Genomic DNA, 21,523 nt, shown 5'->3' on the forward strand with positions numbered 1-21,523 from the left:
TGAGGGCTTCTCATTGAACAGTCTTTGCCTTCTCTGTGGTATAATGTACCGTAATTGCTTTAGCAAGAGGCAAGGGCATGGCTTCTAATATGCCACGAGTGTCTGCTGCCAGCAAAAATTCTGAATAAATGCGAAACTGAAAACTCATGAGGGGTTCGACATGCAATCCATGAATTAGTCTGAAATTCAATGGCTTGAGTGAATATTTTCGCCCCAATCAAGGTGTCTGCAGGGTTTCCACCAGTTTTAATAGCAGAAAGTCCAAGCAGTATATAGGTACAATTATTAATTAATTTAAAATAACCTGACGCCAAATAAACATCCAAGTAGGAAATCAGCTAATGGAAATCAATGAGTTCAATAATGTTCATTTAGGTTTTCGTTAGAACTAATTTTTCAGGTCTACTGAATACTGAATAAAAATTGTAAAAAAATTTAAAAAACTTAGAAAAAAATAAAGGATATCTAATATGCATACTGTCCAAACACACACCTTTAATTAATAGATGCAATTCATCTCTGAACACTCCACAACTGCATGCAAAATATTTGAAAACTAGCAAAACTATAATGCAGGAAAAAAATATTTTGCATGCAATCTAAATTTTAAATAAAAAATGTTTTAAAAATGCAGATGAGGTTTTGCCCTTTCTAAAACGAGAAATCATCAAGATTAGATTATTTTTTCTTTTTATATTAACTCATACATAAAATACATTTTGGCCATAAATAACTGGTAAGTGCATAGATTTCTGTAAGTAAAGTAACACTGAGTCACTGCCTTATCCACATGTTGACCAAACACAGTTATGTGCACAGTCCCCCTCAAAGGCATATTTTGAGCCAGGAAAAACTCTGCCATCTAAGGTCCTTTCAGATAAACTAAATCCAGCTCTATCAAGTTTTTCAATTCCTCCAAATACCGCCTTAGTGGAACAGAAATACAGAGTAGAAATCTCCTAGGAAGCTTAACCCTGAAAACCTGTTTTTGTATAGTGTTAATAAAAAGTTAAATTAAGGGTTATTAGGATATGCTGTATGCATTAAAATACTAATAAAAATATAAACAACAGACAAATATGGTTCTGTACATATCACATGATCTTGCAGCTCATGAGAAAATATTAATTTGCTTTTTTTTTTTTAAATCTCAAGTTATCCTGTAAAAAAAAAAGGAAAAAACTACATTACTTGTTTCCTGGCCTGTGGCCTTGCATTCCTTCAAATCTGTTACTAAGCTGTTGTAATATGGAGCACGCTAACAAAGAGAGTTTAGAACATGATCCGCTTGGCAGAGGTAGCAACCAACATCAGCATCAGCTGGCTTAACAAAAGTTCCTTACAAATGGATTTCAGGCCTGGTAGTCAAAAGAGGAGTGACCCAACAAAAATACTGCATTGTCCTGGAGACATCAACATATGGAGATGCTGGTCATTTTGGCAAGTTCAGTAAAACAGAAGAAAACAATAAAGGCTGCCAACTAGCTTCCTAGGTTTCCACACGAATTGGCCTAGCAACCAGTGAATCATGGCTGGCTGGGTTTTATGGAAAGTATCCGCACAGTCACAATGTATCTTTGCCTGTTCAGATGAAAATGGCCATTGTGTACGAGCTAACAGTGTACTGTAAACGCCAACTTGACCACCTGATCCTTCTCAAGTGTGTTTGTGCAGAGCTCTCTCTCAAAGTATTAAGAAAATCAAAGAGGGCCACTAATGAAATTCTTTCTAGATTCTAACAACTCCTGACACCGTCAAGCCTCCTTTGAAGGGCTTAAGAAGTCAGCAGTCTTCTTAAATGTCAGAGCCTTTGTTGGGCTTTAAGAAGGACACAGTAGCCCCAGGGTGGGATGGTGTTATATAAGTGGGTGGTGTGAAGGCATAATCATCACCCCCGGGTGGGAATGCGGAAAGAAGGAAAGCAACAGAAACAAAGTGATGCATTCCTCCCAAGCCAGGACAGCGTTTAGAGGATGAGAGAGGATGAGATAGGATGAGGCACTGCTGAAGATTAACACACAGCCATGGAGTTACAAGGAATGGACTGGTCATTGTTAAAAGATACACTGACAAAGACACAAACAGCAGTGTCTCACGTTGAATGTTTTTAATCAAACCTGTCAGGACATCTGTTTTATTTTTATTTGCAGGTATGTGACCAGTGTTACACTTGTCTGCAGGTCACTACACTGAAGCGACTTTTTTATTCGGCAGCGCTGCACTGATTTGCCCACCTTTCTGATCAACGAGACAGAGTTTTTTTAACGGGGCAGAGCCGAAGTAGGCCTGAATGTGGCATGACTGCTGTGTGTACTTGTGAATCATTTTCATATAAATGCATCCACCTGCATTGTCGTCACAGCTCCAGCAAAAATAAAGTTTTACTCACGAAGAAAGTACAAGCTGTGATAAATGTAGTCATTTACTAAAAATCTTAAGTAGTTCTTGTGACTCACAGATTAAAGCACACCTGGTCATATATCAAAACTGAATGAGTGAATTTGTTTTAAATAACTCCTGGAATCTTGTTGAGAAATATTCTGATTCAGTAATGGCAGTGCTGTCTACTAATCTACTACCCAGATCAGTTTTGAGGTCCACATTCCCCTCAACACTGCCAACTCTAATTTACATTACATGGCCAAAGGGGAAGTTTTTCAAGATTTTAGGTAAAGCTTCTTCGTTCCATTCCCAGGAAATCTTAATGATCCCTGATTTCAGTCCAACACTTGTTGGACTAATGCTCTTGTATATGAATGGGAACAAGTCCTGCAGCCAGGTTTTAATATTTGGCAGACAGTGGTTGTAATGCACAAGTGTCCTCGTAGTTTTGACCATGCAGTGAGAATAAGCTTAATTCACTTCCCTGCTTTTCCTTTCTCATTCTAACAAAGATTGCCTTCTTTTAGTTTATACCTAGGGCTTCTGTAGTTCCCATTTTCCTCTGCTTTTGTCGTCCTCCTCCTTCCCATCCTTTCTCTCAACAATGTTTACCTTCCCTGTTTCTCTTTCTCCGCTCCATTTAAATGTAACTTGTGTGTACCTCATTCATGGTCCCCATCCTGTTATTCATCTGCCTTCATCCTCCAACCTGCAGTAAACTTTTTCTAATTCTACTTACAGTCCACTGGCTCTCTTTCCAAACCCAAGATCAGCTCCCAACATATTCTCCCCAAGCTGCTTGGCTACTAAGAGCCACTGAACTACTCCAGACTCTGTATTTTCAGCTATTTTTAGCATCACAATAAAGTTTAACAAAAAAGAAACACTTCCCAATATTTCCAGACATTTCACGTTAAATGTGCTTCTGGGGCGGAGAGACTGTTCCACCTACAGAGGCCTGCCAAGGCAAATGCAATCCAAGGGAAACAATAGCAAGAAAACAGGGTTTTTTTCATGACCTGATTTCTGAACAAATACTCAAATAAATCTTTTTTTTTTTTTTTTTCTAGGAGGTCCGTGACATTTGAAATAAAGAGTGGTTTTGTTGGTTTGCAAGGGGGAAAGTAATATCTTCCAAAAATATTGCAGGGCCTAGAAACAGATGCCTGGAGGCAGCAGGGGGATGAACTGGGCTTGTCTGGAAAGTGCCCAGATGTCATTACCTCAAGTCAGCACACTGTTAGCAGCTGGTGTTCAACAGTGTCACACAACACTGGAAGTGATGTTATAGACCAGAATCCTTCTAACGGTAATGCTGGAACAGACTGATAGATTTAACTCCATCGCAGGAAAGCAGAGTGAAAAGCCAAGTGGGAATAACATTGCGCTTGGCTTTTCACACTGTTTGCAAATTTATGCTGCTCTTTGTTAGCTAGTGTTAAGTCGTTGTCCAAGTCCGTTATTTCTGTTAACTTCTGCCTCTGTGAGCTTGTAAGGGTTCACTTGGGTCTGAGAAAGTACATTTTGTCATCAGACAGAGAACAAGGCTCTATGATAGAGCCCGACCAATCAGGGATTTGTAAAAGATTTAAAATACTGATGAAGTGGACTTTATTTACCAGGATAATATGTCAAAGCAGGTTAAAAATAAACGACATTTATTGTTACAAGTTGTGGATTACTCTTGTCTTCTTGTGACCACTTGGACCCATCTGTAATACTGCTGTATCAACTGTGACTATGTCCTTCAGGAAGATTTCGAGCTGATTGGAAGGTAGCAGGACTATCAGCTCTTGCATGCTTTTGGAGGATTATGCATGCAAGTTAAATATTAGCACAGCAAACCCTGATCATTACTACTTGGTAATAAATTAAACAAAAAATTAATTCAACAAAAGATAATAATTAGGATAATTGTGTTGTATTCTGCGAAATTGTTAGTTTTAGGTTAAATTAAACATGTCCATTCAGAAAATGTGTCAAAGGGTTTGGTTTTGGTTTGTTTACCTGTCGGCGAGCTGTAGGACACAGTGATGTCTCCGGTGAGGTCAGCAGGGGGGTAGTGCCCATTGAGAAACGCTGAAAACACCACGACTTTGGATGAACCAACACCTGAAAGCAAAGCACAAACACGTCGCTATTAACACATGGTGTCCTGTTGTCCCTCTCTTATACTATTTATGCATTTATTCCCTTTAATCACAGAAGTATTACACTACCTGTGAGAATAATCCTCTGTACATCTAAAAAGGTTTAAACAATAATCCTAATAATATTATCTTTGTTACTTTGATTCCCTCTTGAGCGATAATATTATTCCTTAGCAAGGATGTGCATTTTGAATGTAATCTAATGAAAAGGCGCTTTAGAAGTAAATACTGGATGCACTGTAGCTTGATCCACACCGTGGACAAAAAGTTTAAATATCTTGACCTTTCTGCTTCAATTTCGAGTCTCACGCAATTTGCTATGAAAGTGCCATAATAACTCACTGGAGTTTCCCTTCAGCTAATTTGTGTTATTACAAATGTCAATGTAATTTTGAGTAAAACTTTCTTACTTTTGGAACAGAAGTACCGATTTTATTCCAGCACTCTTTAAAAGAAAGACATTGAATGATGAATGAGGAAACGGGGTAGTCAATGAAACGCACACACAAAGTGTAAGTGTCAGCTTTTTCAAGATACGTACAGAACAGGACGCAGTACGGTTAATACAAACCAGACCCTTTAATGTGTATATACACACACACACACACACACACACACACACACACAAACACACACACACAATTTGAACCTCACCGTGGAAGGTGACTTAGAATATTAACCAGATTTTTTTTAAACTGTGTGCACATACATACACATAACACAAAATAATTATAGTCAGCATGAGGCAGAGGTGATGACTTGTAGCTTCCTTTTGAATACCCTAAATCCAGAGAGACCAAGATAAAGAAAAAAAAAACAATGGCAGAGAGCGCAAATAAGCTGGAGAGAAAAAGCAGGGATCAAATATAGACGGAGAGGAAAGGATACATTACAGCTAATGGCTCCATGCAGCAGCACACACACACATATATATGCACACAGGGCGGCGAGGTGGTGTAATGGGCCGTGATGTTTCTGAGCTCACTCTGTTACAGGTGACTGAATCCCAAGTATGTGTGTATGTGTCCTAATGGAAGCGCAACTTACAGGCATTCTGCGCGTAATGAATGACAGCGAGGAGACGATGTGCCAAAAGTTTGAGACTATGTCACTGTGTCTTTCAAAATTTTACTGAGAACTGTATAAACTCTCATTGACCACGTTTAGCAGGTGTGCGCACACCCAGCCGTAAGCGAAACGAGACCGCTCCAGCTGAGGACAGACAGAGCAGGAGGGAGCAAGATGGATGAGAGGAGATGAAAGGCGAGACGACGACACCCACCCGCCGACTGACAGAAGAGAAGATAAACGATAAAAAGCAGAGAGAGAGACTTTCTCCGCACTCTTCAGATGTACTGACAGCATGACCTCCTCTCTCAGCTGATCTCATCCTTCTCCCACACTGCTCTCCTCACTTCTCCCACCAAGCATCCATCTCCTTTTCCCCCCTCTCTCCTCCCATCTCAGCCTCTTCTGAGAGATCGATCTTCTGTTCAACCTTTTCATCTTTTCTGTGTAACAGCTAGACCCCAGCCAATTTGGGAATTTTTAATATCAGTGGTGACACTAACGATAAGTGTAAAAACTAAAAATCACCAGTAAGACAAAGATCCCTTGAAGGCTACATTGTGCAGAATAGGCTTATTGAGCTGAGTAAGAGATTGGACAGCTGGTACCACTCATGCCTGTATATTAAATATAAAACTTGAACACAGAATCAAAAACCTAAGAATGTGTGGTTTTCATGGGCTGGAAGTTGAAGAACTTATCACACATTTTCACACACATAACACTTGAAAATGTTGAACTATTCTTTTCTGTTGTGTTATTAGAGTTGTGACCTGAAACTGGGAGCTTTTTGAAGCAGGACTTCACTTTATGGGTTTTTTTTCTGATGACCAAGTGATGTGTTGAGTAAATAAAAAGTTTGTAGCAACATATTAATTTGCATAAACGCCAGCACTGTAAAATGTAAATTTCAGACTAAACTGGGCAAGATAGTTGAGCAAAAGTTTGGCTAGGAACAGACGGAGGTACAGATAGATGTGGACTCCACGGCTGAGTGACTGTTAAACTTTTCGCTGGACTATGCAATTGGTGCCCAAATTTGTGCAGACAGGATCACACGTTCACAACTGGCAGGCATGTGAGTGTACACACATAGAGTCTTGTGTTCAACCTACAATAAGGAGAATTACAAGTAATTTGTCTGGAAGAAACAATGACCGTGCTGAGGATTTTACAGACAATGTGATTGACCATTAAATAAAGATTGCAGATGAAACAGTGCTGCCATCAGGCTCTAACAAAGTCTCCTCTAGCTTTACTTTTATTCTCTCCCCTTATTTCTGTCTTTCACATCCTTGTTGCTACGACTCTTTCCTCCACCTCAGTGTTTTACCGTTCTCTCTAGCTTTCTTTTCACTTCCCTTGGCCCCTCCCTACCTGTCATTCTGTCCGTCAGCAGAAGGCTTTTAACCCGTGTGCCCTGGAGGTCACACTGGTCAGACTGGTTTAAGTGCTTTAAGTGTTCCCAGGCCCATTAAGACCAACAAACAAGACCAAAAAGACACAAAGTAATCCCTCTTCTTTGCTTTTTTTCCTCTCCTTTCTTTCTCTCAGTTTTCTTTTTCTCGCTTCAGTTTGTCATTATATATTCAGGCACATCTGGACAGGTTGTGGGCGTCAAACCTGTGAGCATCAGGTAACGTGTCTGTGTGACCCCAAAGACCAACCCAGTCAGAGACTTTAGACTGGTTCAAGTGTTCTCAGGCACATTAAACCATTATCAGTGTTGCCAACAAAACGAGTTGACAAAGCAGACTAAAATCCCCCACTTTACCACCTTTCCTGCTCTGCCCTCATTTTAACCTGCTTCTTTCTGGACCTTTCTTCACCTCTTATTTCATCCTCACTGACTGTTTTCTTTTTGTCACTTTTTCGCTGTGTATTATCCCCCCATCTTCCTCCCACTCATTCTTTCATTTAAAAAAAAGAAAGACTTGATCTCTGTTTTGCTTTAATTATGTGAGCTTACATGTGTGAGTTCATTCTAGGTTCAAAGGGCGCTGTAGCGCTGTAGCTATCAGGGTTCAGGTTATAACACTTGACAGATTAGGTTAAACTGACCACTGACTTTAGAACAAGAGGTCAGAAGTCAAGAGGGTGGAGATGAGCTCTATGCCACACAAGCAGATGGGAAAAAGTTATGTATATATAACTGCATTTTGATTTCCACTGAGAAATAATATAAAAACAAAATACTGATATTCAAATCTGAGGGATACCTGGCTTGTGTGCAAGTATGAGTGTGGAGTCACTGATGTCATTCTGTAGCAGAAAACACAATCAGTGTGGTGTTAAACATTGACCTTTGACCTATTCAGGTCAGGATTAGGTCACATCACTGTGTCGGGTCTGTCCACTTAACCTAATGTCCACTCAGAGATACAAAAATTGTACTCATAGAAGAATTAGCTTCTTTAGATTAAAGCACAATAACATAGGCTTTGATAATGAGGATGACTCTGTTGCAACATGCGTGCAAATGATCTAATATGGATGAAGACAAAAATATAGTGAAAACCTCTTTATGTATCCATTTTTTAATCATTTGTATGACTAGATTCAAAGATGGACCAGGGCCTATCCCACCTGGCACAGGACAAAAAGCGGGATCCACCCTGACTGGGTTGCCAGTTCATCACAGTGAAAACACAAAAAGACAGATAACTATTCAAGGTCATAACATTACTACTGCTAATTCAGAATTACAAATTAACATCTTTGGACTGTGACAGGAAGCCAGAGTACCAGGAGAAAACCCACTCAGGCACATTACAGGGACAACATGTAGTCGCCCAGCAGACCAACAGGTTCAAACCCAAAACTTTTTTGCTCTATAGCAACGGTGCTATGCAAAGGATCAAGAAGATTACTTGCAAGGGGTGATTTGCTGTACAGTAAAGCAAATATCATCAAACAACAATAAAAAATAAATGATAACAGAAAAAACACAACAGCAATAAATATAAGATAAAAAACACCAAATTACAAATTCAGAGAAATTTAAAAGACCACCAGCAGCTGAGACAAACAGGTTTTTGAGTCTATTTGTTTCTGTATCAGCAGGCAGACTCAAGCAACTTGAACTGCTTAGACAAGAGGATGGATCAGACAGAATAGACAGGCAATGGTGAATATCCATTTAATGGTATTAAAAAATAAAATATGATAGCATATAAATACAAATGCATTATATTATACTTTATTTTTTCAGGTGCAGTAAATCAGTAAACTGCACATGAGCATTTACGGTGATAAAAATCAATTTAATGTAATTTGACTGTTCCTAATTTGCAAAAGTCAACACGTGTGAGTTTCACAAGAACCATTCCTCAGAAAGACAAGCGAGGATCTATGGATGCATCCCTACTGAACCTTAAAGAACAGCAGCTGAAATAACTGTAAGCAGTTGTAAAAGTAACAGCTACAGAAAAAGGAGGTGTGCGGGTGTACAAAGACTGCATTAGACCATCAAAACAACTAAAACACATTGATAATTAATGATTTCAAATAAAATACACACAATCAATGCCAAACTACAAAACTACACAGTTGGTATGTGTTTAATTTCTAAGTTAGATTAAAATGTTGGACTCCTCTACATTAATATTGTGTTCCATGCTAACCACACAAAAACACACTCTCTCCAAACAGAAAGACTAGCTCCAAAGTTTTTGATTGTATAAGAGTTGTATATATTTATCTTAACTGCAAATATGTTTGTGTATATTATTGTTATTCCACACAACTTTAATAACAAGTTATGTATTATGCATACCTAAATGTTTAGTTGTCACTCTAATTGCAGTCCAGCTAACTGCATGTTCCAGCTGATAAAAGCCATCTCATCATTCCTTTGCCATTTGACATTGACCTTAAAATGAAAAGAGCTACAGCCTTAGAGTGAGTCAAATTATAAAAAAATACAATATTATCTGCATATTATTGCATACAGTCGACTACAGAGAAAAGACAATGAACAATAATGAAAGGTATTACGGAAAACAGGGGGAAGTAAACCGGATAACAGGAGGAAGAAGGCATTTAAAGTCACTAAAGGGCAAAATGACAAATGAAAGAGAGGAGGAAAGAAAGGAAAAGATGGAAAGGGAGAGAGAGAAGGGAGAGAGCGAGAGTAGGAAGGCGAGAGTGAGAACAAAGGAGGCAGTGTGTGGTGAACAGGGGATTGAGTCGCCATCTGAGACGAATAAAAACTGGAATAACAATAAAAGTCAGAAGGCGCTACCTCCCCTCCTCTTTGCACAACCGGTCCTCATGCATGTTTGTTTGTGCGCGCGCACACACACATGCATCACCACTGGTCGTTCTTTATTTGCAGTAAAGCGCTGTGTGACAAATCTCAGCAAAAAAGTTTGGAAATAAACTTGTGTTGACACTTGCACTTACAGTGAACACACACTCTTGCAAACAAGCGTGGACGCAAACTGAGCTAGAGAATCAAAGACACATGGGGCAGCAGCTAGCACACAAACAGATACGCAACAGCTGTAGCAGGAAAAAAAAAACATACTGTTTCCACGGAGATGAATCCCGTATGCCAAAAATTTGTGAACGTGCATGCGATGTTTGCATGTTTACATCTGAGCAAAGACAAACCTTGCATGTTGCATTGTAGGGAAATAATAAAGGAGGACACAAAAAGAAAAGTGATGAAATGCAGACATGCGAGGTGTCGTCCCTAACACTGTTATTGTTTTTAGTGTTGCTAGTGTTTCTCAAAATTGCAGCCACATTTTCTTATAGCACCTGCTCCTTCGTCACTAGTATTTGTATCTGTTTTTCCCTCTGGCTTTGTTTCTTTTATGCAAAAATGGTCAAAATGAGTCACGAAAAGAACAAGAGAAAAAAAGAGAAGCAGGAGATTTGTACTGTACGTAACTGAGAAATAAAGCTCTCTAAAGTTCTAGATGTAGTCGCTAACACACTAAATGAAATAGACTGGAACTACATATGCTCATCTTAGATCATGGGGATTTCAGTTTGTAGTTACATGATGATCATTACGAAAACCTTTGCTCCTTAAAATGGGCTTCATTTTTGCAGTAAAGTCAGTACATCCTCACTGGAGGAAAACTTTTTTTTTTCCTTTAAGGGCATCTGTACATTTTGTTTTTATTTTATCCCAACAAATCAAAACCAAGTGACACATCTGTCCCGTTAACAAGGGATTGTCAGCAGTTGATGGGAATGGTTAATGTGTATCATGACAGCAGATTTACAAATATGATTTAAGAGCCGTTATTTCTGAAATTCAGCTACAGCAACCTTTATTGCTGCACCAGTCTCATCCAAACTTGATGTCTCTGTGGTTATTTTTTTCTGCTTCTGGCATGGGAAGATGACATGGCATTTATTAATCTCAGTAACAAAGCTCTGACTGCCACAGCTATTTTTATTCCTGCTGCTAAATGCTTTTAAAAACAGGAGACCAATTTAAAGCACTTAGAAAAAAACAGAAAAAAAACCCCAACTTGAGTGCATTAATGCCAGAAGCCTGATGCAAAGCTGCCTGTTTGTAGCTCAACAATAAAGCGGTAAAATTAATTAAAAATTTCCGGGTAATGGAAGTAATTTTTTGCAGCATTGTATTTTTAATGGTGATAGTCAATATGATTTACTTCTGTGTACATGGTGCACTGTTTACACCAGGCACTATTCCATCTACAGCTCAGCAGCCACTTCCCCTGCAATCCATAAAGCAGGGTGCAATTTTCTGGACAAATCACAGAGTAAACTCTGGCTATGGGACTGGGATCCAGTTCCTTTAAGTCATGTCCTGGTATTCATTACAACTCACAAAGCTTCCATTAATCTATTTTTCCTTATTTTCAGGACTTTAACTGATGTAAAGCACTCGCCTTAGGGCCAAATCTGACCACTGAGGGTCAGCAGAAGTGGTTCAGCTCTTGCAGTGCTGATCCACGCCAGGCCAGCGAGAGGCAGAGAAGAGAGTTAAGAAAGGAAAAAAGAATGACACAAAGTGTATATATACACTGTGTGTACATAAGCAAGCAGTGGTGATGGTTAGGGTTAGGGTAAGACTCCAGGAAGCGTAATGTAAGTCATGTAATGTCCTCTGCAGCTATGGAAACACGATTGTATGCAATGTGTTTGTGTGTGTGTAGTAGCTCTCATGTTTCTCAGCAGAGAACTGCTGAATGACTGCTGAAAGCCGCCACCAGATTTCTGTGTGCAGGAAAACAAAAGAACGTGACATAAACACACACACAGATACTTTGATTGTGATTGTGTGTGTGTGTGTGTGTGTGTGTGTGTGTGTGTCTATATTTGAACAGTGCACTGTGTGGCACGTGCATGCATCCATGGTTATGCATGTGTGAGTGCTGAAATGAGGTCTGTGACAGTATGTGTGCCTATGTGCTTGACTGCAGGCTTCTGAATCTGACCCGTCTGACCGCTACCTAAACCCATGTAAACAAAGCATCTCTTTAGTGGTGTAAACGTGACAGTGCAGTGAGTCATAGCCTCTGATCTTCCATATAAACGGTGAAAACTTGAAAACAGCTGCCAAGAAGAAAAAACCAGAACAACCAAACCATCCAGATGAGCCTGGATTTTTGTTTTAACCTGTTTTGGCTTCGTGTCCAATAAAGTTACTTTTGATTTTGTTGGATTCTTTTTTTTGGCACACGTTTTATTGTCTGTTCAGACATGGAAGTATTTATCCAACCAACTTTTTCTTAAGCTTTTAGTTTGTTTATTCACATGAGATGGGAAGCTTTAAATAAGAAGTCATTCATGACCTTTGCATACTTGCAGTGTGTTATTCAATTGCAGCAATATGTTGACTGCTTCAATCAAAGGGTCTAAAAACCATCTTGTAAAAGTCAGCCACTGATTATGTGGATCATTGCACAACCTTGTTTCCAAAGAAGTTAAAAATTAAAAACAGAAATGCAGTCATTCGCAAATCATTTAAAATTAAATTTAATCCGAAATACTAAGAAGAAAATGTACAAAATGTAAAAACTGAAAACTGTTATTTATAAAAATGTGTGTTAATTTAAATTTGATTCAAGCAGTGCTGGACAGGGAATAATACAAACTAAACCAGGAGAAACTAAGGAACTGAATGCACGGAGAAACACAGAGCCATGAGGGAGATCGCGACACAGGACAGAGGGAGACGCAGACATAAATACACAAGAGGGCAAACGAGGGAACAAACCACAGGAGGGAACACACCTGAATGTGATCTAACTAACGAGAGAAGGGGACCAAAACTGAAACACACTGAACATGGAACGCAAGACTGTCACAATAAAACAGGAAACAGTGAGACTGACACACGAGTTTGACACAGGAGTGGAGGAAAGGCAGACGACTGAAGGGACACACGAGAGAGGACAAGAGAGGAAGCGAGGGGGGACAAGAGAGTGAGAGGGGGACACATGACAGGCTGGTAAAACATGGATTAACATGACAGACAGGGGAGGCATGGGATGAACACATGGAGGGGAACATGGGAACAGAAAAGGGAAACAAGAAGGACACAGGACAGAGACACAAGAGGAACCTAAGAGGCAAGGAACCAAACTGGGAACATAAGAAACTCAAAACACAGAATAAACTCAAGACTACTAAATGAACCTAAATAATACAAAATGACACCAAAAACAAGAAACTCAAAGTGCTATCTCAAATGACCCAGAACCACGACAAGCAGAACTTCTAAAAGAGTTTTTTTAACACAAGAAAAGTCCTCTATGGTAAAGAAACTATTAATTATGACTTATTTTACTGATAGTGAGGTTAAATGGTAACACAGCTACATATAAACAACATATGAAACAATTTAACGGTCTGTGAAAGACTGCAAGGGCAACAATTTCAACAAGTTAAGAATTATATTTCTTAATGTAAAATTCCAAAGAAATTCAGACACCCCAAGAGAAGGGCCAAAACCATTTATGGATGGGGGTGAGATCTTTAGGCCCTCAGGCAGCACTCCATTGCCATGTTCAAGAAACCACTTTGAGATGATTTGAGTTTGTGATATGGCACATTGCTTGAAGCATCATGAGATGACTAAATCCTCACAAAGGGATGGACATGGTCAGCAACAATACTCAGGTAGGCTGTGGTACTTAAACAATGTTCAGGGTGCCAAAGGGTGACAAGAAAATGTCGCACAAACCACCAGAAAACCATTGATACAAGGCAGGATCGATCCATGTTGCTTACACCAAATTCTGACCCGACCATTGAAGTTCATAGCAGAAACCGCAACTCTTTGGACTATGCGATGTTTTTCCAATCTTCTTATGTTCAGTTTTGGTGACCCTATGTGAACCGTAGCCTCAGTTTTCGGTTCTTACCTGACAAAATAGGCAACTGGTGTGGTCTTCTGCTGCTGCAGTCCATCTGCTTTAACATGTTGTGCATTCAGAGATGCTCTTTAGGATGACTCGGTTGCACTGAAAGTTTTTTTTTTTAAGTAGTGTTGCCTTCCTGTCAGGTCCGAAGATGACTGGCCATTCTCATCTGTGTAGAACATCCTCTTTAAACCCTGGAGATGGTTGCGCAGGAAAATTCAAGAAGTCTGTGAAATACTGAGACCAGCCCATCTGTCACCAGCAACCGTGTTACATCCAAAGCCCCTTAATCCACCTTTCTTCCCAGTTCTGATACTTGGTTTAAACTTCAACAGGTCTACATTCCTCAGTATATTAAGTTGCTCTCTTGTGATTGGCCGACTAAATGTTTGTGTTAACAAGCAGCAAAATAGGTGTACAAAAGTGACTGGTGAGAATTGAGCAAATGTGGTCCACCTGGAATGTTACATACGTGTTATTTTCTCAAACTGCATCTTGAATTAGAGCAGAACATAAGGAACTGTACTACAACATCTGATGGAGCAGTAAAAAAATGTGAAAAAAACGTATTAATGATTGGAGATATCCAAATGAGGATACTGCTGACATACGTAATATACACTTCTAGCACCGTAGCATTAGTGGTAAAAAAATATACATATGGAGAAAGTCTGGATTAAAACTGATAGAAAAATAGAAAAGGGTGGAATTAAATGTGCAGCATAAAATATGGCAAATGATATGAAATACGAGACATATGAAAAGGGATCAATATTAATGAAAGCTGACACAAGAATTTAATAGAAACTGTTGTTCAAAAAGTGCATCATGGTTTCATTAACAGCTGGACGGGTCATGTATAGTATATGTAGAGATAAGAATGCCTGTGGTAAAATGCATTACATTTCTGCATGACACTTTATGAATCATGGTAAACCAGTGGTCACTTTGAGTCAGAGCTCAGAATAAATGGATGGTGTTCAAACCGCCTGAGAATACTGTTCACATCTTGAAATCATAAATTCACAGTCCATTCTGGTCCTTCTCAAAAAACTCCGGGAATACTCCTCTGTGATGGATGACTGTTTCGGCAAAAGCCGAGACCAGTCTTAAAGTTAAAAAGAACCATGTTCTGGGAATAAACCAGCTTCTGTGCCTGTGTGCATGGATTCGAAAAATGACAGCCAACACCATCCACAATAACTTGCACAACCTGTTGTGCGTCATTTGACATATGACCACATCTCTAGTGAGATTTACACCCTCACGGGGACAGTTCTGTAAATCACAAGGCAACTTGACAGTGTTTTGTTTGTACAAAACTTTAAACTGCAAAATGCCAACTAACCAAGCTACAAAGTGAGGCAATAACCTCAGTTACCTTTCTGGAATGAGATAAAAGTGCCATGATAAAACTGCTTTTTTGTTTGGAGCAGCTTATTCAAGGCTGCATTTTGGGTGTTGTTAAATTTGGCACACAAGTCAGTTAAAGGATTCATTCCTAAAAGTTTGTTTTCACACACAAGAATTCTTCAGAGACACACCATCCGTGTTGATCTGCATGCCATCTGCGTCATATCAATGAATCATGGCTTTTTTTTCTGTGCTTTTTTTTTTTTTTTTTTTTAAACAAGGAAGATGCTTCTCATCATTTTAATGACTTAGACTTTGATTCCACTGACAACAATGTTCATTTTAGCACCCTCATTTACAACAGGAAATTACTGGGTCCATGCTATAATTCTGTCACTCCTGACTTTATTCTTCACTCAGTTGCAGATTGCTAAATGCAAAATATGGACAGCACTTTTGTATGTGGAATGGAGTCCAATTTTGAGTCTGATAGCAGATTTTAAAAGATTTTTCCTAAGCTGTCTTCGCATGAAGACATATTCTGATGTTCTGTGTTTTTGAAAAGTGACAAATTTTTAAAACTGTGGTGGACAGTCTAAAAGAGCCATAACACAAAAAGACTCTGGGTGGCATGAAGACAAATAACATCTAGATGCTTGGAAAGCCACGTGTAACCACAATAGCAAGAATCTGGACAGATGATCATATGCAGCTACTTAGAAATATGATCTCGGTACCACAGAAGAGAGTGACAAGAACAGCGAGGTTGAAAGACCGGCCTTTCTTGTGGTTGTTGGTTTATAAAGAAACATCTAGCCTGAGAAAAAAAAAAGTTGCACAAACTCCTACTGATCCGACTCCTACTAATAGTAAGAAACTTATTACTCACTTGTCTTGTTTTTATTGTCTTGGGAAGCTTATAATTAAGCCTCCTAAAGGAAAATTAAACAGATACATAAATGCAACAGAAGAAACAACTGGTTCAAACTGCTAGCAATCTGTAGGCGTGACTGAACGCTGCTAAGATTAAGAGTCCCACTCCATATGTAGACTAACAGGCAGCGCAAAGCACCGACACCAACAGGGTTAGAGGTTTAACTCCCAACAGGCCCACACATTTTTTAAAAGTATGTTCTCATCGCACTATAAGGACGTTCTGATAAAAAAAAATTAAAAAAAAACTCCCTCCAACTGCTTTACATTATGCACACAGAGTACATGTTAAAAAAAATCCAACAGAACAAAACAGGACATACAGACAGCTCAAAGTGGATGGATGGCTAACAGTGTATTACAGGATGAATAATGTTCTTTTAATGAGCCGACAGAAGATATCAGTGTTTGGGGTTAGTAGGCTATGTGTGTGCAGTGTCTGGGTAATTCATTTCAAAGTTACCGCTGTCTGGGCTCAGTGGCCAGCAGCTAGACTACAGAACACATATGAGTAAAACTGACTGATAAGAGCTGAGAAAACAAACACACACCTCTCACTCAGTCGGGGCCAACGTATTCATCTGTAAAAGGAGGAGGAATGGATAAAATGTGTGTGTGTGTGGGTGTGCCCTCAAATGATTCAGAGATGGACTGAGGCTGCAAAAGAACAAAAAGTGATTGATGACACTGGATGATGAAAGATCATACACCAAACCAGCTGCTTAGAGTTTCCATAAAAATGCAGTCATTGTATTCCCATACGATACACCCTTACATTCTTTCCTTGGCATTTCTCCATTAATTTTGTGCATTTCGCCAATACTACACGTCTCCTCAAGAAGAAAAAGGTACTAATTACCGCTAAAGGTTATATGTCAGATTTGCTATTAAACATGTATTCCTTTCTGCAATATGGTTTTTCTTTAGTGCTGGCATTCTGTTTCACTAATTTTCCATCAGGACAATCATGATTTAAAGGAACTAGTTCACACAAATTAGAAAAGGTTACTTTCACACATTTTTCAAGCGTTTAAAACCCAACCTGAACTGCCCCTCTGACATGATCATTCTTAATCTGTACATTTTGGTCATTCCCAATGAAAACCTTGGGATTTTCAACTCTACCACCTCTAGCTAAACCTGTCTATTTGTCAATGCCACTGTCTCCATGGACAAAGGCAGAAATCCCAGAAACAGATCAGAATGTCAGATAATTGGAACCAACAATAGGAAAAGGAAGAAGAAAAGGTTTTACAGGCATACACATAGACAGATGCCCAATCATAACTCGCATATAAAGACTACAGCTACAATTAACTGACCCATGGCCTCAAGGACAAACTGCTCCTGAGTGACTGCCAGAGGAGGCTGGACACCAATGCTCAGCTTAGATGACTTCACCACGCTACTGGCTTTCACCTTCACCTGGAAAGAGAAAAATGATGATGTTAGATGTAGACAGGATACTGGTAAAGGGCAGATAAAATTCTGACACACAAACCGAGAGGAGAAACAATGATTTTAAAGGTTCACCTGTACGGTCACTGAGGGGACAGGCAGACCGTTGATATCGTGGATCAGGGCTTGCTATGGACAGATATTAAAGGGAAATATGACTTTCTGTGTTTATTATTGCATATGCATCTAAATGTGCGAATGTGAGTTTGTTTTTTTATGTGTGTTTTGTGTTTGTTTACCGATGGGTTGTCCATGCTGGAGGAAACGGTGGTAGTAATGCACAGGTCATCCTCACTATCAGTTTTGGGCAAAATGTCTGAAATACCAACAGTTTAATCTCAAAACACTAAACCGATGTGTTTATTAGTCAATACAGCACTTCACCACATCTTGAAAGATGGCATGGTACTTGGTCAGTTTGCAAACAAATCAACCAGAATACAGAGAGGACAAAAGATAAAATTCACATTGACTTGTTGTTAAAGGCAGTTTAAAGCAGTTTAAATTAAACCTGGTGTGGCAGTCTTATATTTATTTTATATACACACACACACTGTTACAGTCATTGATGCTCATATTAAACATGGCCAGTCTCAAATAATAAGGTCAGTGTATGTACAAGAGCCAGAAGCCTCAGACTGCTCTAAACCTCCTGGACCTGTTAGATGTCAAAAAGGGTAATTTCTTAATTATGGTCATCTCATACTCTCTCAGTCTCTTACACAGACCCGGCTATGAGCACAGCAGCCCCTCCCACCTCTTTCCAAGGCTTCTGTTTCCCATTCAGAAGGCAGTTAGCTTAAACCAGTGGTTGTCAAACTGTGGGGCAAACCCAAATGGTGAGGTATGGATGCACTGCAGGTGGGGTGTTGACAACCAGGTGACAAATATCAAGTGAAACTAAGGTGGATATTTTCAGTAAAATTCAATGTGGATATTTTTTTTATTCTTAGTGACTTGACCAGGGGCCCGTTCTTCGTACCTCGCTTACTACATCCAAGATCAAATGACACATCCAAGATCAAATCATCGCGCTAACTTTGAGCTCGCTAATCTGGTTCTTCGAACACACCTGTTGTTGACGATTAGTATAGCTGGATGAAGTAATCTGAGATCACTGGGTGGTTTAAAAGGGGCTACGCATCGATAGTAGAAACATTGATCGGCAACCCTGTGATTGGTCGGCAAAGATGTCGAAGGAGCGCTCAGTATTTTCTGACAGCAGACCAAGAACTCTTGATTGAGGGATATCAGGAGTTTCAGAGTTTAATTAAAACGCAGGGGAACACTGCAAAGGCTGCAAAAGCAAGGAGAGAGGGCTGGCAGAAAGTTGCTGACAAATTAAACTCGTAAGTGATCCATGATATTACATTATATCATGTGATATTATATTATACCACATTATATTATATTACATCATATCCTCTTCCACATTAGAGCCACAACAGGACCCACTAGAACATGGGAACAAGTAAAAGTGAAATATAAGAATATTCTACAGAATGGTATTTATTTGGTATATTTATCACTTATATTGCTTTTAGTCTCTTGAAAAGAGACCCTGAAATAATCTGTTTGTTTGTTTGTTTATAACAGCAACCAAGAAAAGGGCAGAGCAAATAAAGACAGGTGGTGGTCCTGCACCCCCTCGTCACACCCCGGCTTTTTGTACTGTGACATTTATTGACATTGTGGGTTTTTTTGTGTGTAGTTTGACATAACACTCCATCACTTTTACCTGTTCCCATGCAAGGGGTGACTGAAGCATGCACAGTAAGTTGGGAGATATATATATAAATATATATGTATATGGAGAGAGAGAGAGAGAGAGAGAGAGAGAGAGAGAGAGAGAAATAATACCCTCACGGGAAAATCGATATCTCTCTATGAGCACACTGTCGCGCTGAGCTAAAGGATCCTGTCTATCCCGCAATATCCGCTGAATTCTGAAAACTCTCCTTATCAAACTTGCACCTTCCGCAATGGGTTGCTCGCGTACAAACGGACAGGACATGGCTGCGACAGACTTCCCAAATCCACCTTCGCTTTTATAGCCGTGGTCTCTCATCTTGATTACACGAAGTAATTTACTATTACTACTCTAAAATATGAATTACATCTGGAATAATCAAATACATGAAATAGAATGCTTAATAGTACATTTCCCTTTTTTTTAGGAAATGACCTGTATGTATCTGTATGAAATCAATAAAAGAATCAAATGCTGCATTATCTTTAGTTACATTGATAATATTTATTTATGGAAAAACAGTGGCGAAATATCGCTGTTGCTTTCGTATAACTGCAGCGGACATACCTGAGTGGCCGCGATCTAATCCTGTTTACATAAAGTAAGCCTGCTCCCAAGCAGGTTTACGCTTACGGATCTGTTGCTATGACAGCAAGTCCCAGATGAGCTTCGGAGAACCGAATGATCCAAGATCACGCGAAATCGTCAACATTCAAATCCGGCTAACTTACTTAGCGAGGTACGAAGAACGGGCCCCAGATCTTAGTCTAAGATTAAAAAAAAGAACTGTGAATCATTTTGAACTGTAAATCAAGCAAAGCCACTCTAGCAGAGTCCAGGATTTCAAATATGGAGCTAAAAATGAACATAAAAGGTCACCTTAAAGACTAAAAGTATCAGATATTTGCTGCTCAGATACTCCAGTGGGAAATTTTACCAACTTTAAAGCGAATGTAGACAGTCAATTGATTCAAAGAACTAGTCACTTAAGAATGACAATATGATTTAATAAACCTAGAATCAGACAAGAATTATCAAAAGTTGCCTCTTAAGGGCATATTTTGGTATTGTGATAATTAGAAAATCTGTATTATGCTTCCAGCAGTCTCCTACCCTGAGTCCTGGTGGCTTCTCGGATGAATTTCTGCAGTTTCTTCATCTCAGCTTCCACCTGCTCGTAGTCAGCCTCCCTGGCATCCACCTTCGGAGTTGAAAAGAAAGAGGGATCTGTACCCATGTAAGAGCACAGAAGATGACCATCTGAACTCAGACTGACCACGACTCCCTTCACATCCCTGAGAAGAGCAGAGAAGAGGAAAGTTAACTTTTTCCCAGTGTGCTATTAGTCATTAGTCAAGAACGTCTGCCAAAAAGGTCTACTGTAGTTCAAAATTTGTTGTTTGCTGCTTTAAAACAAGTGAGCAAAATGCTTATTTAATCCTTTTAGAAAAACTGAATGTAAAGTTCAGAACTAATTTATAATATGGAACCAGATGAAACGAGGGAGAGCATGAAGAAATGCTGAGTGATGCAATAATGTGTTTTAACTGTGTGTGTGCTAACTGGTTGCAGATGTGTTGTGTGTGTATGTGTGTGTTTTCTGTTCCAGTCCAGTGAGACGATAACACATACACTCAGACCCACACATGAGGGGGTTCAGGTCAAGAGCAGCAGCCGGCTCCACACCTGCACAGGAGGGCGTCTGAGGGGGCATAAAACTTTCACTTTACTGCTGCGGAAACACTCTGTCACGCACACGCGCGGGCACACACGTACACAGAAAAATTTACATTCATAGAGCCATGACCAACTGCTACAGAAACACATTCATAAAAGTGATGGCTCTCACATTTATTTAAAACACACAGACACACACACACAGACACACACACACATACACCATGCTGAATAATAGCTCCAAGTTCAACTGAGAGAAAGACGGTGGCTTACAAATCAACTAAAGGGACCCACATAATCTACCAGCAGTGTTAGATAATACATACAAACAAGATATGTGACAATACAAAACTATGTTGCCAGAATTTATTTCAATCTTTAAAAAAAAGAAAAAATGT

The 21,523-nt window shown here is 39.4% G+C and overlaps 1 protein-coding gene across 1 annotated transcript in view; it reads right to left on the reverse strand.

Annotated features, from left to right (window-relative positions):
• bbs9 (Bardet-Biedl syndrome 9) overlaps positions 1 to 21,523 on the reverse strand; it is a 169,695-nt gene that overhangs the window by 122,993 nt on the left and 25,179 nt on the right. The window contains exons 10-14 of the mRNA XM_031756711.2: positions 20,562 to 20,743; positions 17,938 to 18,014; positions 17,774 to 17,827; positions 17,563 to 17,665; positions 4,390 to 4,494 (exon numbers count right to left, since the gene is read on the reverse strand). Coding sequence (XP_031612571.1) covers positions 4,390 to 4,494; positions 17,563 to 17,665; positions 17,774 to 17,827; positions 17,938 to 18,014; positions 20,562 to 20,743 — 521 coding nt within the window. The remainder of the gene's footprint in view (positions 1 to 4,389; positions 4,495 to 17,562; positions 17,666 to 17,773; positions 17,828 to 17,937; positions 18,015 to 20,561; positions 20,744 to 21,523) is intronic.

The sequence above is a fragment of the Oreochromis aureus genome, linkage group 11 (genome assembly GCF_013358895.1).
Source record: "Oreochromis aureus strain Israel breed Guangdong linkage group 11, ZZ_aureus, whole genome shotgun sequence".
NCBI classification, from domain to species: domain Eukaryota; kingdom Metazoa; phylum Chordata; class Actinopteri; order Cichliformes; family Cichlidae; genus Oreochromis; species Oreochromis aureus.